Below are 18,471 nucleotides of genomic sequence, written 5' to 3' on the forward strand. Positions count from 1 at the left end.
ACACACACACACACACGCACACACACACAACACACACACACGCACACGTGTCCCCCTCACATGCATACGGCTGCACAACGCAGTGACTTTTACATTCTCTCCTGTCTGTTGATCAGCATTACATCATCTGGTTAGATCAGAATGAATGGAGTGTGGTATAAATGTTCTTTTCCCATAGCCGCTGCCTCTCCATGTTATCAGGCAGCCTCAAACACTGGGGGTGGTGGTGGTGGGGGTGTGGGGGGGAGAGAGAATCCATTGGCTATGCAAGTGCTTGGCCTTGTGACATAAAACATCAATAGGACACCGGAATAGACTTTCCTGGGCCCTCAATCACAAACATACATGGAGAAGAAGCAGGAAACAAAATGCCTGTGGGATACATACGTGGTAGTTTCCCATCCAGAGTGACTTTTTTTAAAAAAACTTTTGGAGATTTTTTTGATGGTTTATGTCACGTTTGTTAGCCTGACATGAGGTTAGCATCGCCTAGATGTGTCTCATGTGAACAGTGTCAAATAAAAATAATGGATTAAAAACGTTTTTCTAGTCAAAAGTCACCTTTAACAGAGAAAATGTTAATTGTGACGTCACTGTTTTTGGAAGTACAGCAATGTTATTTGTGACTTGTCCAATGCCAGACGGTCGGATCATTTCTTTATACCAACAAAAACATTGCACCAGTCCAGGAACAAACAAACAGCTGATATGAGGATTAAAAAAAAAAAGGCAAAATAACACAAATGAATAGTACAAATGAATTGTAACCTGCACGTTTGTGTTTGGGGTGTGTGTGTACAATATGTAAACAAAAGAAAACAAAACCAGGACAGGACTGAATCACCACCCCGTTCTTAAATAAAAGCCTGTGAGTAACGACAGACTGATCCAATCGTCTCTTTATTCAGCTGTTTTCTTAAAAAAAAAAAAAAATAAAATAAAAAAAAGCTTTGTGATCTTATAGAGGGAGGGATGGGTGGGGTGGGGGCGTCAGATCGGAGGTCAGATCGGATGGAGCGATGGCACACACACAGTGTGGAAAGAAGTCAGAAAAAAAAAAAAGAGAAAAAAGTTCACATCCTTTTTTAAAAAAAAATCTATTAGAAACAACATAATATGCAGAACAATACAATAGCATTTACAATACTTAAATTCCCAGTTCTTGTGAGAGTCCAGCGTAATTTTACATCAGTATACAGTATATTATCTTTCTCCGCTTGCGTCCCAATCTAGGGGTTTGATATAGTTATAATTTCTTTTCTCTTGTTATCCATTTCATGTTCCGAGCCGTTACATCATTTAAAGGGCACGTCTTTTACTCTCTTAGTGTCCTGTCGGATACAGACATTGGCTTCCCCTTCGGTTCGACTCTGTCGTGCCGAGGAGTGGAGTGCTCTTCACAGGAAGTCTCTTTTCTTTGCCAAAGAGTCTAGAATTTTTCACCAGATGCTGCATTCACCAAAAAGGTACGGGCACGTGACACGGCGTCTCACATGTGTCATCTACGCGCACAATCGCAATCACTTTTTTTCTAATGGAGGAATCCATGTGAACCTAGTAGGCAGAGGCAAGGAAGGGGTGATGGGGAAAAGGGAAGGAGACGTCTCGTTCCCACCGAGATAGGAGGCAGGGGTCTGTCAGGACGGGACAAGGGGGAGGGAGGGGGGCTTCATCTGGGCGTTACCATCGCTGGAGACTCATGTCGCAGATATCAGCCAAATCTAATGTTTTTCGGGTCTTGTCGGTGGACAGAAGTGGTTTTCCGTCAAGTCGTCGTTGTGGGTAAGTCGGGTGGTCCCATTCCCGTGCTCTGCAGCCCTCTGTGAAGACAGGCGATCCTCTGGTTCGCCCTGCGGTCCTGAGGAAAAGAGGAAATCGAAACAGTTCTTCAATGAGAAGTTTTTTACACGGGAAATGAGAGCGTTCTCATTTTGAGTTGGAAGATCTGAGCCTGCTGTGATAGGATTATGAGAGAGGAATCATTTTACAGTTTCTAGTCAGCCGGTATCCATTATTATGAAAGACTTTAACTTCAATCCGCCGATTGCAACCTCACAGAGTCTGAAAGTCTTTCCAGTTCTGTTTGATCAGATTGGATGCTGCAGAGACGGAAAAGTTCCACCAGACGGGGGACGATAAGAAAATATAGTCCTTATATATATAAAATCCAGCAATTTATGTGCAAAGTCAAATATTATAAAGCTCTGAGCAAATTATAAGAATGTTCCCACCGCTGTAGCAGGAGAGTTTTTATTGCTTTAGAAAACTGTTGAAGAAGTTAGATCTTATTAATATTTCCTGAAACAAGACAGTGGATCACACTGGATTTTAGAAAGCAGACTCTCTGGTTACACCAGTACAGGATCTGGATCCAAAGACCTGACCCTAGAAGGATAGCAGAAGTCCTAATCCGGGCCAGATTACAGGCCCAAGTCTTCATCAGGAGGCTGTTCATCTTACACTTTCAATAATGCTGCTTTTAACAGCACAAGACCAAACACACACCATCGACTTACGGCGATACACAAATCCAGCACTTAATATTTCCTGGATAATCTGTTAGCTGCACCACAAGGAAATTTAAAATTAGCCTTTGACTTATCCGGAGTCAGCATTTGAAGTTATTTAGGTCGGTATTAAAAGTGCAATTCAATCGTTCAATCGTACAAAATCGTTTCATTCATTCATTCATTCATTCATTCATCTCATCAAAATCTGGAATTGACTGCAGGAGGAGCGGCGGCCCTTGTTGTCACAGCCCGAGGGGGGGAGGTGAGGCTCGCGTCACCTGAGAGCGACCAGGTGCACGCGTTCACCACGCGCACGAGACGCAGATGACACAAAGGCCGGCAGGGAAAAGGACAAAGAGGGACAGCAGGAGGGGGGGGGCAAAGATGGAGAAGAGGAGGTTCCTGTGCAGAACCTTCAATCCTGCAAGATCTGTAAGCGGGACAAAACCTGTGTGGTTACAGAAATGTGACGAAACCCACACTATTAGAAAATACTAAAATACTACTCTTTCAAACCGTTGGTGGCTTCTGCACGCGAGCGTCCGCCCCGGGCTGACGAGAGCTCGCCGCCGACGGACGTGAATCCGTGTTTCTTTCTAATAAACACCAAACAGGCCTGAAAGAGCAAACCTGCTAATAAGGTCTTTCTGCTAATAAGCTAATCAATACATCGACCCGTCAGCCTTCCTTCCTCCTCCTCCTTCAGACTCCAAAGGGGATTCCTGGGGGGGGCAAATCAACAGGGACATGCATTCACACGGACAATACAAGGGGGGGGGGGGGGCACCAAATCCCTATCAGGACCTTTTATTTTTTTTCCTGATGTTCGTTATTAGTAAGAGTTCATCCACCAGAAAGAGGAATTAAGAGTGGGGAGTGATGGTTAAAAAAAAAGGAAAAAAAAAGGGGGGGGGGTCTTGACCCCCTAAGCAGAAGGTTAACAAATTTGTGCTTAATGATTGAAGCGATGAATCCCGGGACAAAGGATCTCCAGCAGAGACCGGCAGCTAAGGGGTTACAGGCGGCGTTCACCCCGAGATTTTGGGAAAAGCCGAGAGTGAAGTGGGGGGAGAAAAATTCCACACGGTCTGCACCGTAATTAATTCCTCCACCCTGTGATAACTATTGTCCTGAAACTGAAAATTACAGTTTTCTAGTGGGGGGGAGGGGGGGCACCCTGGGCTAATTTGGTACAAGAGGGAAAAAGCAGGAGAAGAGGAGGAAAGTAGAGAAAAGGGGGGGGGGGGGTTCGAGGGTCATCCAGGAGTCATTCCGGTTTGCTATCAAAGACTCGGCTTCGCTTCTGCTTCACTTGCTGGGCTTCATCTTCGCTGACAGGTGTATTGTTTCGCAAAGGGGTGGGGTAGGGTGGTGGTGGTGGTGGTGGTGGTGTGGGGGGGGGGTCTAAGCCCTGTAATCATCACCGGGTGGAAAGCGTAACACGTTTCACTACGGCCGACCTAACCGGCTTGAGTTTTAACTCACGTTGCCGTGTGACTGCGAGGCACACCTTCTGCATATGGAGCCCCCCCCCCCCTCCCCACCAACCCTGGAGGTAACAAAAACCTCCAGTCTGCTAATGAAAATAGCTTATAATATATAATGAACCTGTGCTCTCTTAATCAAATAAGATAACCACCCCCCCCACTCCCAGTAATAACCTATTAATGTAATTGGTCGTGAAAGAATAGAACGCGTCACTTACATTTAATTGACCTAGAAAGGGAATAAGCCGTATTCCGACCGGCTAGCAGTTAGCAACGGGCTAGTTAATGAAACGAGTCGCTCTGCAGGAAACGAGAGCCGTGTTTCCTTCGCCACCCCCCCTCCCCCATTCGCTCTTGTCGTTTACGCTTCTCTCGCTCGCCATCTCTTCATCCATCCATCCCTCCCTTTTTCTACCCCCCCCCCTCTCCCCTCCCCTCCCTCCCCTTGTCTTTTTTTTTTTCTTCTTCTTCTTCTTCTTCTCCCGCCGTCTACTTGCCGTCTCTGCGCTTTGCCAGTCTCGCAGAGGATTCCTCTGGTGGCCCAATTACGGGATTCAGCAGGCAAATTGAGGCTGTTTAAAGCAAGGTCTGCTGGGAAGGCTAGCAGCTGCTGGGGAAGAGGCGAGCTTGGACATCGTGAAACCAGCCCTCGTGTTTACACACTTGCACCCATAAACACACACGCACACACACACACACACACACACACATCTCATTCCACACCATGAGCGTTTTCGGGAACCTGAAGGACGACGCCGTTTCGACCTCTTTGCTTTTTTTTTCGGGGGGTCGTGGACGGTTTTCCGACTGAAACAAGAGTGGCATATTTTCATTGTGGCACACACACACACACACACACACACACACACACACACACATGTGCGGCACATTCTGTGGAGGGTTAATGGTCTCTATTTTTGTAAACCGAATAAGTCAAATCCATTGGTCACACCTCTGGTGATGGCATATTTAATTTGGATCTAGTCAATTAGGCCCAGCTAAGCTCCATACCCTGCTGGCTACCTCCTCCATTTTGCACTAGTTTGTGTCCCCCCCCCCTCCTTCCCCGTGCCAGGAGTAATCCTATTACCATACACACACATGCACATACATCCACAGACATGTTTGTGCGTATGCACACACCCACACATGGGGAAGTGAATGCATTTTCATATATGAACGTCTGCATACGGTACACACAAACCCACACAGGCGCAGAAACACACAAAACAATGACGTTTCACCACGGCTGGACCCAAAGACACTTTATACACACTGTGCACTGTAACAACACCAAGCCTGTATACATCCAGAATTATGTGGGAGTCTATTTGGCCCTGGGGCGAAGAGAGAGAGGTATGGGAGAGAAAGGGGAGGGGGGGGTAGAGAGAGAGAGATAGAGAGAATTAAAGAGAAACACAGAAAAGGTGTTTGTGTGAAAGCGATAGAGGAGAATTGACAGTGAGAAATAACACAAAGAGGGGGTGTGATGGAGCAGACGTTAAAAAAAATAAAAAATAAAAAAAAAAACAGGGGAGGGGAGGTCCTCCAGCAGGTTAGTGTGTGTATTAATGTGGCTCACGCATCCACAGCAACCCGGCAGATTTATGACACTCAAGGGGCGCTCACTTCACTCTCTCTCCCTCTCTCCTTGCACCAGTGACGACTGCTTACATTTTTGCCAATGAGTCTGTTGCTATGGTAACGTCCAACCTGCCCCCCACCACCACCACCACCACAATCTCCATCTCACCACCCACCCACCCCCCCTGTCCCGACCCGTCCCCGCCTTCTTTCCGTCTAATCACCCATCTCCTTTTCCCCGCTCTTTGCCCCATTCACCTTGCTTTTCCTTCTACTATCTATCTGTTTGGTCTACACACACACACACACACACACACACACACACACACACACACACACACACACACACACACACACACACACACACACACACACACACACACACACACACACACACACACACCATCCTGCTTGTTTTTTCTCTTTCATTTTTCCCCCCTTTCTCTCTTCTGAAAACTGTCTTTTCTCCTATTTTAGGTATTAGATACGTCAGATAACACACACACACACACACACACACACACACACACACACACACACACACACACACACACACACACACACACACACACACACACACACACACACACATAATCCACAAAAAGTTGTGATCAAAGTTTCACCGGTCAGTGACATCATCCTAGCAAAACATATCATTCACAAATATTCACATAAAAATGAACTGTTTGAATGAATATTTGAATTTTTATCTCTTTTTTTTAATTTTTTTTAGGAAGTTTGGCTCCAAATAATCAAAGAGCCACTCCTTCTGGTTTGTAGTGAATGAACTGCAAAACCTAACAGCGATGTTCAAATAACAAAACGAGTCAGAGTCCAAGAATTTAATCGACCCAAAACTAGTTGATGAAACGATAACTGGGTTGTTTTGAGCGTGTATCGTTTACTGTGTCGGCAAGATCGATCGTTTCCAGATCGATCCGTTGATCAACACCACAGAATTTGGGCCATGGGTTTTCAATATTCCAGTTCATCAACATTTAAATCTAATTTAAGGGTTAATGTTTAGAACTGTTCTGGGTTCAGATCGGGGTGGGCATCACATGTTCGGCGTGTGTTTGTGTTTTACTTACATCCATTGTGTGTTGCGATTGGTCGGACTGAGGCGGGGCTACATGTAGTGCCACTGACCTTCCATGCCCATGTTCATGCCCATTCCACTCATTGGTCCTAGAAATAAAATTAAAAAAAGAACAAAAGGGGGTGGATTCACTCGCAAAAATGTGGCGATGCAAACAAAACTTAGATATGTATATACATTATATACATGCTGATAAACAACTACATCCTTTTATCGAGGCGTAGGAAAGTGATGGAGTTGAAACCGACTTTGCCGACACCTTAAAGGACCGACTTAAACATTGAAGGGTGACGCAGAGGTGAGGGTGGGGGTTAAGTAGTCTGACAGTTTATCTAAACCTGCTGACTTTGAGAAGGAGGGTGAGATAGAGTTAGAGACTTGAGAGAATCCCAGAAAAACAGGGGATGGAGGAGGAGGAGAGGAGCTTAAGGACAAACTCTGGGATTAGACCTGATGGCGTGAGAGAGAGAGAGAGGAACCGGAGCGAGGGAGGAGGAATCAGGAAGGAGATGGTTGTGTAATGTGATTGACTACACCTGGTCCCATTGGAGTGTCAGGGGGAAAAGAGGGAGGGCGGCCATGTTTGTATGTGTGTGTTTGTATTGCAGGATCTATATCAGTGTGTTTTGAGGGCATCTTATAGTTAAACCTCCACACGGCGATCGTACGTCTTCCTCCGACGATGCAGGTCGAGAAGATGAGAATGAAAAGAGCGACAAAGATGGAATCGAGACGGTTGGAAAAAAAAAAAAAAGAAGAGAGAGAGAGAGGGGCGGACGTGAAAATGAGCTGCTGCTCGCGATGGAAGGAGAAAGAAGGGAAGATGGAGGGAGGAAAGGAAGAAAGAAAGAAAAAGAAAGAAAAGGGACAGACACGCAGAGAAAGCCGTACCAGGTGGTCTGATTCCCATGTGCTGCTGGCCGTCCATGACGAAGCCCCCCATCGGCTGGCCATCTGGATTGTAGGGAGCTCCTTGACTTACTGTGGAAGGAGGAGGAGACAGGGAGGGAGGGGTAGGAGGATTTGGAAGAAGAGGGTGGTGTGGGGGGGCGGGGGTACACACAGTGGTCAATTAGTGCATTTAATTAAGGCTCAGTGGCCAAAGCGGGATCATCTGCCGGCCGGTGCACGCACAGGGAGCTGCTGCCGTTTTCCCAACGTCACTCTGCTCCGTGTCCGTTCATCCGGAGCGCCGCTGTAAGCTCCCCGGTAGACGTTAATGCATCTAAGCGCTCTGACCGGGGTCAGACTGACACCTCCACACACACACACACACACACACTACGGCGCAGATGTACAACAAAAAACTACGTTAGGAGTCCCTGTAGGCGTTTAATACTCTCCGTTTGGACTATTTGTTTGGGGGTTTTTTTTCTCTTTATAAGCAGCTTTAAGGTTGTTAAAATCATTGCACACGACAGCAGCAGCGAAGAAAAGTCTGAAAGTCTTATAATAAAACACAGACAGGCGAATGCTAACGTGTCTTCCTTCTTCTGGGTCAAACGTAACTCATCTTTCTCAAAAATGAGTCGCGACAATAAGTGGAACCTGATAGCATTCCTGTGTTGGGCTCACCTCCATTGTTCTGCTGTCATAGAAATCCACTTACCTTCGATTGAGGCTGTTTGGGGGCCAGTCAAGCAAGAGCAAAGACTCCACCCCCCCCCACTGAATGCCTTTGAACTTTACTGCGCCCCTAATGCCACCCTGACCTCTGACCCCTATTACAGGTAATAAAGTTTACGGCAGTCCAAACCAAGCCATGCACCAAGGGGGGAACCGCTCACTTGCTTCCCTGAAACAGCCTCAAACAGGGTTGAGGGGGAGTTTAAAGGAGTGAGGGGTGGTGTGTGTGTGTGTGTGTGTATGTGTGTGTAGGGGGGAGAGGTTGGCAAAAACAGGTCTGGAGCCAAAAAGCCAAACAAAGGTCACCCAAAAAAAGAAACGGGTGTAGGGTCTTTATGTTTTGGTTTGAGACGGGGAAGGGGCTGAGGTTTTTTTTTGTTTTTTTTTTCTCCTCCTTTTCCTGGTTGGCAGACGGAGGAGGAAAGGGTTAAAGAGAAAACTTTCTGGAGAACATAGACAGTTTTGTTTACAGGCCAAAAAAAAAAAAAGATCGTTAATTCAGGCAAAATAAGAAGTTTATCATTAATAAACAGTTTTCTCACCCCAAGTAGGATGACAAAGTCGATCATCACTCGGTGTTACTGTTGTCACATTTTGGTTCTACGTTTTAGTGGTCAGCGTGGGATTTGGGGTTGGGGGGGGGGGTTCAAGGGGAAGCCCCTGGAAGTTCGGGGACATTCCTGTATTTACCGACGGGGGGGGGGCTCTGGGGGGGCTTTCGCCTGCACGACTAGAATACAGTAACTACAGGAGACTTGCCTGCACGGTTGGACTGGTCGATCATGGGCTGGACTATTCTCCTCCTGGCATTGATGAACCTGCAGAGGATGATGAAGAAAGGGAGGAAGGGATGAGACAGGAAAAAAAAAAAAGGAGGAGGAGGAGACACGAAAACAACATCAGTGTATTTCTAAAAAAAAAAAAAAAAAAATCAAGGTCAGCCAGAAACACTCGCTGCTCTTTGCGTTCAGCATGAAAACAAGCGCTCTGCCAAAGCGGGCTCCTTCTCCCAGCTAAACACGACATATGGAGAAACTATTTGCCCTGAATAAATCTGCGTGGAGGTGAAGTCACATCTCAACAGTCCTAACAACCCAGGCAGTTGTCTCTCCGAATGCAAGGAGTCCACAACTTGTGCAAACTTGCACCGCCTCGGCTTATTCGCAGTCACGTCGGGCCCGAACACTGGGGTCTTTGTGGGGCGAGGCTTAACCGGGATTTTCTCTGTGCCTGTTTGAAACATGTCGATCCATCTCGCTTTGTTGGAGGCATTCCACCTCACAAGGAGCTGAGATTGCTGACTGTTTAACACGCGCGCGCGCGCACACACACACACACACACACACACACACACACACACACACACACACCCAGCATCGGGCTGCGGCGGTGTGGGATGTGTTGCTGATAGAAACATGTCGTGTTGGGGAGAGGCATTGTTTTTGGTGCTACTCTGTTAAGACATGTGGAGGTGTGTGTGTGTGTGTGTGTGTGTGTGTGTGTGTGTGTGTGTGTGTGTGTGTGTGTGTGTGTGTCTGTGGGTGGACACTCTTTTACCCTGTGACCTCCTCTGAAAACACACAGTCAAGCCATTTACTGTACACACACACACACACACACACACACTGTTAGTCATATTAAAATACGATGTTCACTGCACACACACGCGCACACACACACACACACACACACACACACACACACGCACACACACACACAGGCGTCCCTCTGGCCTTGCTCATCCTAACCTCTTGTGAAACGACCCTTTGACCTGTGATGACCCCCCCATCAGAGGGCGCTCCGGCGACCCCCGGCTTGATTTATGTGTTCCTGCTGTTGCCGCACCGGACACTTCAAATCCGTCTCTAAAGGAGGGAGCGTTGCCACGACGTCAGGGAAACAATGGCCGCCCACAAGGTCTGAATGCGGCTAAAGGAGCACCGGCTGACAAAAAGACACTCGCTGGGTCATCTGTGTGACCTCTGATTGGAGTTCGGACCCCACATCTCTTTAATAATATATATATATATATATTTTACTATCTTTCCCATATCACCTTCTAAAATCAGCGCTGCAGGGAAGTGAGGATACAGATAACGGGATAAACTGAAGACGATCAGCATCCAGATTGTTTCCCGTCATTATTTGATTAATAAAGTGCTGTGTTTTTGTCTTTTAAGACACTTTAAGAATAAAAAGATGAAACACCGACCGGTGTGCAGCGGCGCTTTCTGTGAGGTGAGTTTAAAAAAAAAAAAAAAGGTGACACCGCTCTTGTCAGATTTTCCACTCAATCGCTTTTGGCAATTTATTTCTCTATCTGTTACAATTAAGTATGCTGAATTGGAATTTAGTGTGTGTGTGGGGGGGTGGGGGGGGTGGAGGTGGTGGAAACAGAAAGAGCTAAGGGAGGAATGCAAGAATGCACTGACATGGCAGGGCACCATCAAATGAGAGAACGTCTGGAGTTTTATCACCAACACCCCCCCACCACCACCACCACCACCCTCCCCTTCCTCCCCTTCCTCCCCTTGTTACCCTGTTTTTGCTGCGGAGATATGAGAGGAGGAGCGAGTGCAAGGAGGGTTGAGGAGGCCTGAGCATTCCTTTAATTCTCCTCTGCTATCTTCTCTCCTCTGCAGACCCCTTTTATAGCAGGACGAGGTCAACTCCGGGCCAGCGCTGACTAACTGTTGACCTCTCCTTCTCCTTCTCTTCGCTTCCTTCCTTCTTTCTGCTCGCGTCTCCTTCCTCTCCTTCCTCTCCTTCCTCTCCTTCCTCTCTCTTTTTCTTTCAATTTATCGATTCCGGCAAAAAAAAAAAAAAAAAAAAAAAAAAAAAGCATCTCCATCTGCCTTCCTCACAAAAACAATGATGCAACAAGGGAGGTTGTTTTAGCAATAGGTGCGCACTATTTAGAAACGTCAGGCGTTTGTTCCTGCAGTGACGCGGATCAGAGGGAGGAAGGTCGTGGATGGAGGTCATGTGACCGCCCAGAAACATCACCGGCGCTTATTTAATCTAAGGATTAAAAGGCGGCGATAATCCCAACCATTCCTATTCGTAGACCTACCAGAGCAGCGACTTTGATGCTCCCGCCTCCCCGTCTGCCTGCCCCCCCCCCCCCTCCACTCCCCTGTCCGTATCTGTTTCCTTCTCCGGGTCACTCCCTCCTTATCATTTTGTTCCCTGTATGGTGGAAACCGGCCATTCACCTCCCAGCAACAAACCTACACTCCAAACCCGCCAAGCCCCCCCACCCTACCCCACCCTTTGCGAAAACTCTCGCCGATTTCCTGTCCCAGTCGTCCCCATATCTGAGGCCAGATGCACCATGGGGGCTGGAACAAAGGATAAAAATGCCTCTCAATAATAGCAGCCAAGGGAACGGAACGGCGGAGAGCGGGAGAATGGGAGAGAAAGAGGAGTGAGAGAGTGGAGTGGTGGGGTGGGGGGGTTGTTGTGGGGGGTGGGGGGAAAGGGGGCTCTGGTCTACAAACCAGACACTCTTGCTGTGACCGTTAATAAGCTGACAGAGAGAGAGGCTGTTAGAGAGAGGGAGGAGATGGACAGATTCCAGATAAAAAGCAAGAAGAAATGGAAAGATACAAGAGAAAGAGAGATGAGGGGAAAGCTCCTGAGCGCCTCCTTTTTCTTTGGGGTGGGGGGGGGTAAGTCTGAGCGCCTCCTTTTTCTTTGGGGTGGGGGGGGGTAAGTCTTCACCTTTGGACGACCCGCGGGTGCTACAGGGCCAGTGTTTACGGCCTGTTCATTCCCCTTGCCTCCCATCTCAACACAATGAGCAGCACTATTCAAGCTCCACGCCGTGCAACAATAGTTGCGCTATTTAGGTGTGACACCCCCAACCCCCCCCCCCCCCCACAGTGGTACGCCGGAGGTGGGGCATTTAAAAAAAAAAAGCCAAAAAGACAAGTATTTGAAATGGTAGAGACAATCCAGGATGGTGCGAACACTGCCGGCACACACACACACACACACACACACACACACACACACACACACACACACACACACACACACACACACACACACATGCTGCACACATGCATGCACCCGTGGGTCCAGGGGATTAAAAAAGTGTGTGTGGGGGGCGGGGCGGGGGGGGGGGGCATATGTTCTACCACAAGTAAAGGCCCTTAAAAGAGGAGAAAACCGCCTGAATGATATTCTTTGTTGTTCTCTCTTCAATCTCTGCCCCCCCCCACCCCCCCTCCGAGATGGTTAACGTCTGGATGAATCCTCCCACACCTCGCTCTCCTCCTCTTCTTCTTCTTCCTCTTCTCTGGAAAGAGTTTTAAGTGATTGCGACGACGTCTGCCAAGCCCTCGCTAATATCCTATTCTCATTACACCCGAGACACACACACACACACACACACACACACACACACACACACACACACACACACACACACACACACACTGAGCTGAGAGAAGCTGCACACAGGTGTACACGGAGCACACGTGAAATGCCCAATTAAAAGCAAGAAATTGTCTTTTTCATCAGCTGCCTTTGTTGCGTGACCAATCAGGGGATAATTTAATAACCAGCGGTGGAAAGATGCAGATTGGATATACAAAAGGTTACCCGGCAAAGCGCGTTGATTTAAATTCATGTGGAGTTCTCGGTATCTGTGTCACACACACACACACACACACACACGCACGTGCACGCACACATTCTCCTAAGCCTTCTACTAGTATTATATTAGTAACATGAGAAACACTGAAAACACACACATGTGCACCTACAAATACGGTACGTACACACATCCTCTTCACTCACTACCGATATTACATTAGTAACCTGAGAGAATGCACACACACACACACACACACACACACACACACACACACACACTCACACACACACACTCAGACACACACATCCACAGGCCTGTGCACATGTCACATTTGCACCGTAGCTGGTTATTCCAGTGTTATACACATGCAGGAGGACCAGTGGTGGATTTATAACACTCACACACACACACACACGCACACACACACAGGCCTGTGCACATGTCACATTTGCACCGTAGCTGGTTATTCCAGTGTTATACACATGCAGGAGGACCAGTGGTGGATTTATAACACTCACACACACACGCACACACACACACAGGGCCTTACATGCATATTCAAATGCGAGAGCCTCTTAAAATAACTGTGCAACCACACAGTCGTCCTGACTGCAAATCAATGTGATTTAAAAGTAGTAAAAGCAGAGCGAGCTCCGGCTGGTAGAGTCGTGTAGCTTGTCATCAGGTTGTCACAGCGCGGCTAGCAATCGGCTGCTCGCTGCTCAGCCACAATTAATGCCTGGCCCATATATCCTGTTGAACACACACACACACACACACACTCACAATCCACACAAGATGGATTTTTTTTTTTTTTTTGTCCTTCATTCCAAACCGTTTCTTTGCAAATAAACTTTCTAGCCCTTCTTGTTTCTGACAAGCGAAACGCAAATAAGTCAAAGAAAACACAGCTATTAAATAAATCCACATTTTGCTCATGTGCATCCACACCGACACGACTCTGTACATGTGCATACATATGGCATGTCGGAGTGAGCAAACACGCCGCTCTTATATCTTATATCTTGTCTATGCTGAACTTTATCATTCCATTATGTGTCCCAGTACATCTCCATCTACTTAAGTAAGTAGTTATTTTATCACAGCGTTTGCAGATGATCTTATGCACAGCAGGGGGGGGAGGCGGCAACGCATCGGCGCGCATATACCTGCGTACTGTATATGTGCATATGCATGTGTGCGTACTGTATGTGGGTGTCTGAGGAAATTACAGTTATTGCTTTCTCCATTTGCTCTCCTCCGTTAATGAGTTAAATCATAAATCACCTCCTTCTCTATTTCTCAAATGTCTAACCCCCCACCCCTACCCCGCTGACATCCTCGCCTCCTCAGGAAGCCTCCATCTCCGGACAGATGCTAGTATCCTTTGCGAAAAAACCTTTTTTTTTTTTTTTTTGTTAAAACAAAATTTCATCATTAAAAAGAAAAGTGAGCGTGGGCTACACCCATTTGTGAGTAAGCCGTGTTTTAACGGCGTTCTGGAAACACATGGAAAACACCTCGTGAACACACATAGCGTTCTGGAGGCGCTCATCCTTCTACATGCACTCACTTGTCCACCGGTAGCGTCATCCTCCATGTTTTCCCCTCAGAGATTCCTGACAAAAAAAAAACGACTCCTGCAGTAAGTTACATGTTGCAAGGACGCTCACACACTCCTCGCTAAGTCCCGTTTCGTTTTCTGAAGCTCCATCGGTGGGGAAAAAAAAACCAAAAAAAACCTTGTTTGAATTGGGTCTGTGGACAAGGTGTGGTACCTTTACACATCACCTTGGGATTAGCTGTGGCACGGCGGCAGACATAAACACATAAACACTTCCTCGCACATGCACACGTATAAAAATAATGCACTAATGTCGTTTTTTTTTTTTTTTTTTGGTAAGGTAAGGTGATGGTGAGGTCACGGCTGGAGGCACACGACCCGAGTCTGAGCGCTGCGGCTACGCTGTTATTAGATAGGAGGCCTGTGTTTTGAGTCAGCTGCACATGTGCCTCCTTATTGGCAGGAAAACGGCGCCTGAACCATCTCCAAATGCATTCATAGCACACACACACACACACACACACATACATAAACACACACATGCATGTTCAGCACAATGCCGGTTTACGGATCGCTCGTAACATGAGGCGGATTAGTTGGATTCGGAGCCACATATGGAAGGAAGCATGAGAAAAACAGTGTGAAATTTAAAAGGAGCTGCAGACAGAGAGCAGCCATGGGGTCACTTAATCCCCATTACTGCACACACATAAAATAAATGCATGTAAGCGTACAGACGCACACAGAACACACACACACACACACACACACTGTTGCTTCACCACCCAAGAGCCCAATGTCCATTAAGAGAGTCATGAATCTACCACTAAAGCTGGTTTTACAGAGTGGAGCGACAGGCTGGGTAACCACACACAAACACACAACCTGGAGAAGAGATTGGTGCGTACAAGTGTTTAGTGTGTGTGTGAGTGTGTGTGTGTCCATGACAACCAGGTGCCTGTCCGAGTTATAGAGAGGAAATGTTGGCCACTTTAAAAAACACACGTGAACCCATTGGCTCTGACCAGGTTGTGCTTTCCAAGGCTCACGGTCCTCGAAATAGAACTTTTGCCAAAAAAACAAATGGGAACAGAGGGTGGGAGAAGGAGAAAAAGAAAAAAAACCCCAAAAAGCAATAAGAAGAAACGACGAAAAAATAAAATCCAGGCGACGAGAATGGGGAAGGGGGCGTCGGGAAGGAACACGTGATGTCAGCATCTCTGTTTGTGCTTCCCCTTCGCACACATTCACACAGTCTTGGACGTAGTCAGCCAGTCATCCATCAATGCCAGAGAGAGGCGATGGCTCCGAGCCTGGCTTTACCCAGAAACAACATGGCTGTCTCGCTTTGCCCACTCCACAAACACTCCACAAACTTTGGACAGTCTGTGTCCTTTAGCCTTTGGGCTTGGATCAAATTATATCTCTGCGTGTGTGTGTGTGTGTGTGTGTGTGTGTGTGTGTCTTGGTATGTATGTCTGGTGTGGTTTCTTGTGGGGGGGGTTTTTACGGACGTATTTCCATGCAAATCCATACAGTGTGTGAGAGAAAATATCAGATTACACACACACACACACACACACACACAGATGACCGGTCTCACACAGAGCCAGTATTGCTGACAGGGCTTGCAGTAGCAACTGCGAGTATACAGAGTGGTTGACCTAAATCCCCCCCCCCCTCCCTCCCCACATACTGCTAGTGTCATATCCTGTCTCTGCGCGTGTCACTTCCCCCCGCTGGCTCACAGCAGCCATTGTCATGGGGGATCCTTTTTGACTGCCCAGATACCGATGGGGGCATTTTCAGCCGGTCGACTGAAAATGCCCTCACCTGTATCCCCTCTTTTTTTCCCCCAAAGTGAGGAGAAAAAGAGGGGAAACGCACGGCGGCGACCGTGCAGCAGGTTGTCGGGTCGATGGCCGGTTGGGTTTGTCTGAATGATGCACCAACGGTGGATCAGCGCCAGTAGAAACACTGAACGCACAATCATCACTTATCTTAATTGCATTAAATCAATGCCAGTCTTGCAGGAGTCGGCGCTATTTTTGTCGATATATTTAGTTCTGGCACAACACACACACACACACACACACACACACACACACACACACACACACACACACACACACACACACACACACACACACACACACACACACACACACACACACACACACACACACACACACTCAACAGCTTGTAATCAACATAAGAAAACAGCAGTGTGAAAACAACAACGACTGCACGACAGGCGTCCAGTTCCGGTCGCTTGTCATGTTTTTTGAAACCCCCACCACCCCCCAGCCTCCCCCTGTCTTCCCTACCCCGCCCCACCTCTTCACTTCCACTACAACCAAAAGAGGGTTGAAAAGCAAAGGGAGATGAGTGGAGAGAAAAGAGGAGTGAATTAAAAAAAAAAAAAAAGACTTTGAGAGAGGCGAATGAAGAGACATGCAGGTTTGGCCTGGGGCGGCACGCTGTGATGTAAGAGAAACAGAGATTGAGAGGGGGAAAGGGTGTAGGGGGGGGGGAGACGATGCACGGCGCACAGTGTGTCTGTGCACGTGGATACTTATATGTCTACGTTTGAGCACGCACGCGCACACACACACACACACACATGTCTACACACATTTCTGTTGACATAATACAGCAAAGACAGGGTTGTGTCTGCACAGGCTACGGATTCCTGTAAAAGGCTACCGGCAGCCAGACTTCGAACCGAGAAAAAGAAAATATCGGCTCTGAAACCATTCTCACATTTAAAAAAAAACAGAACAAAAAAAACGTTGAAATATGATGAGGTCATGCCCGGCGAAACATTTGTGTGTGTGTGTGTGTGCGTGGCATTTGCCGCGTGTAACGTCAGAAGAGAGTTTCAGGCTGAAACCGACATGACAAAGCTGCAAGTGTTTGAAACAGGCTTTAGGGCATAGACTGAAACTGGGCCTGCTAATTCCAAAAAACACTCACACACCTCAAGAAGGCTTTTCTGCGAACAAGTTCCAGCATCTCTCTCGTCAGCCTGTCAACAAAAACTAAACCGTGCAGCTCATCTCACTCGACCTGTTTGCCTTTCGCGTGTGTTTTACGGGATAATCCTGATAGTTTAAGAGATTAAGAACCCCGCTTTAATTGGCAGGTGGTAGCATTTTATTCACCTGGGAATATTTTCATGCTTTGTCAGCAGCAATGAGAATACATGGTTGGTTTGCAAACAAGCTAACTAAGTAAGTCGGATGTTCAAATAGCGTCCCTAATCGGGGAGTGTATTCAACACGTTGGCAATAGTTCATTTGTGAGCAGGAAGCTGCGGATCATCACAGAGGCAGCACTCTTTATGCAAATCTTTTGCAATCAACCATTAAGGAAATTATTTCCTGCTTTCTTTCTTTTTATTTTTTGAGCAGTTTGCTCACCTGTTCCTTCAAAAACTACTGCCTGCTCTTACTTCAGGTTGATTCTGTACTTTTTATTGGGGTTCGTTCGATTCACGCGCTGACAAAAACGTCTCGACGGGAATAGTCCCCCACCCACCCAAAAAAAATCGAACAAAAATCAATCCGAATTCCCCTTCTTAATCTGTATTTTCATGTTTTGTTCCTCCTCTCAATCCCAATCCCTCACCTCTTCCTCCACACCCCACCCCCCACGACCCCCCCCCCCCAGTTGGTTCTTTCTGAAACCCGATAAGCGGCCAATATGTACGTGCCACGCTTCTTCTTCCTAAGTAGCCTCAGCGCCCGTCCACTCTGCCCTCTTAAATACCAGCTCTCTCTCTTCCCCCCCGCCCTCACTCTCTCTCTTCCTATGCTTTTAAGACGTTCGTAAAAGGAGGCCTTATTGACAAAACAATCGCTCGGCGAGGCTTAAACACTGCCTTTAAAGGGGCATTATTAAATTGCAGGCAGGAAGGGGGAGGGGGCACGCCAACAAGGGGAAACCTGATGACCTCACCATCGATTTTTACATCACCGGAGCGTTAGGAGGAGTTG

The 18,471-nt window shown here is 47.3% G+C and overlaps 1 protein-coding gene across 1 annotated transcript in view; it reads right to left on the bottom strand.

Moving 5' to 3' along the window:
* Positions 1-949: 949 nt before the first annotated feature.
* The window catches only part of LOC137603489 (homeobox protein Meis1), a 72,756-nt gene continuing 55,234 nt past the window's right edge, over positions 950-18,471 (bottom strand). Inside the window, exons 10-13 of the mRNA XM_068327012.1 lie at positions 9,066-9,124; positions 7,572-7,661; positions 6,673-6,769; positions 950-1,858 (exon numbers count right to left, since the gene is read on the bottom strand). Coding sequence (XP_068183113.1) covers positions 6,711-6,769; positions 7,572-7,661; positions 9,066-9,124 — 208 coding nt within the window. The 3' untranslated portion in view covers positions 950-1,858; positions 6,673-6,710. The remainder of the gene's footprint in view (positions 1,859-6,672; positions 6,770-7,571; positions 7,662-9,065; positions 9,125-18,471) is intronic.

Source organism: Antennarius striatus, chromosome 11 (assembly GCF_040054535.1).
Source record: "Antennarius striatus isolate MH-2024 chromosome 11, ASM4005453v1, whole genome shotgun sequence".
Taxonomy (NCBI): domain Eukaryota; kingdom Metazoa; phylum Chordata; class Actinopteri; order Lophiiformes; family Antennariidae; genus Antennarius; species Antennarius striatus.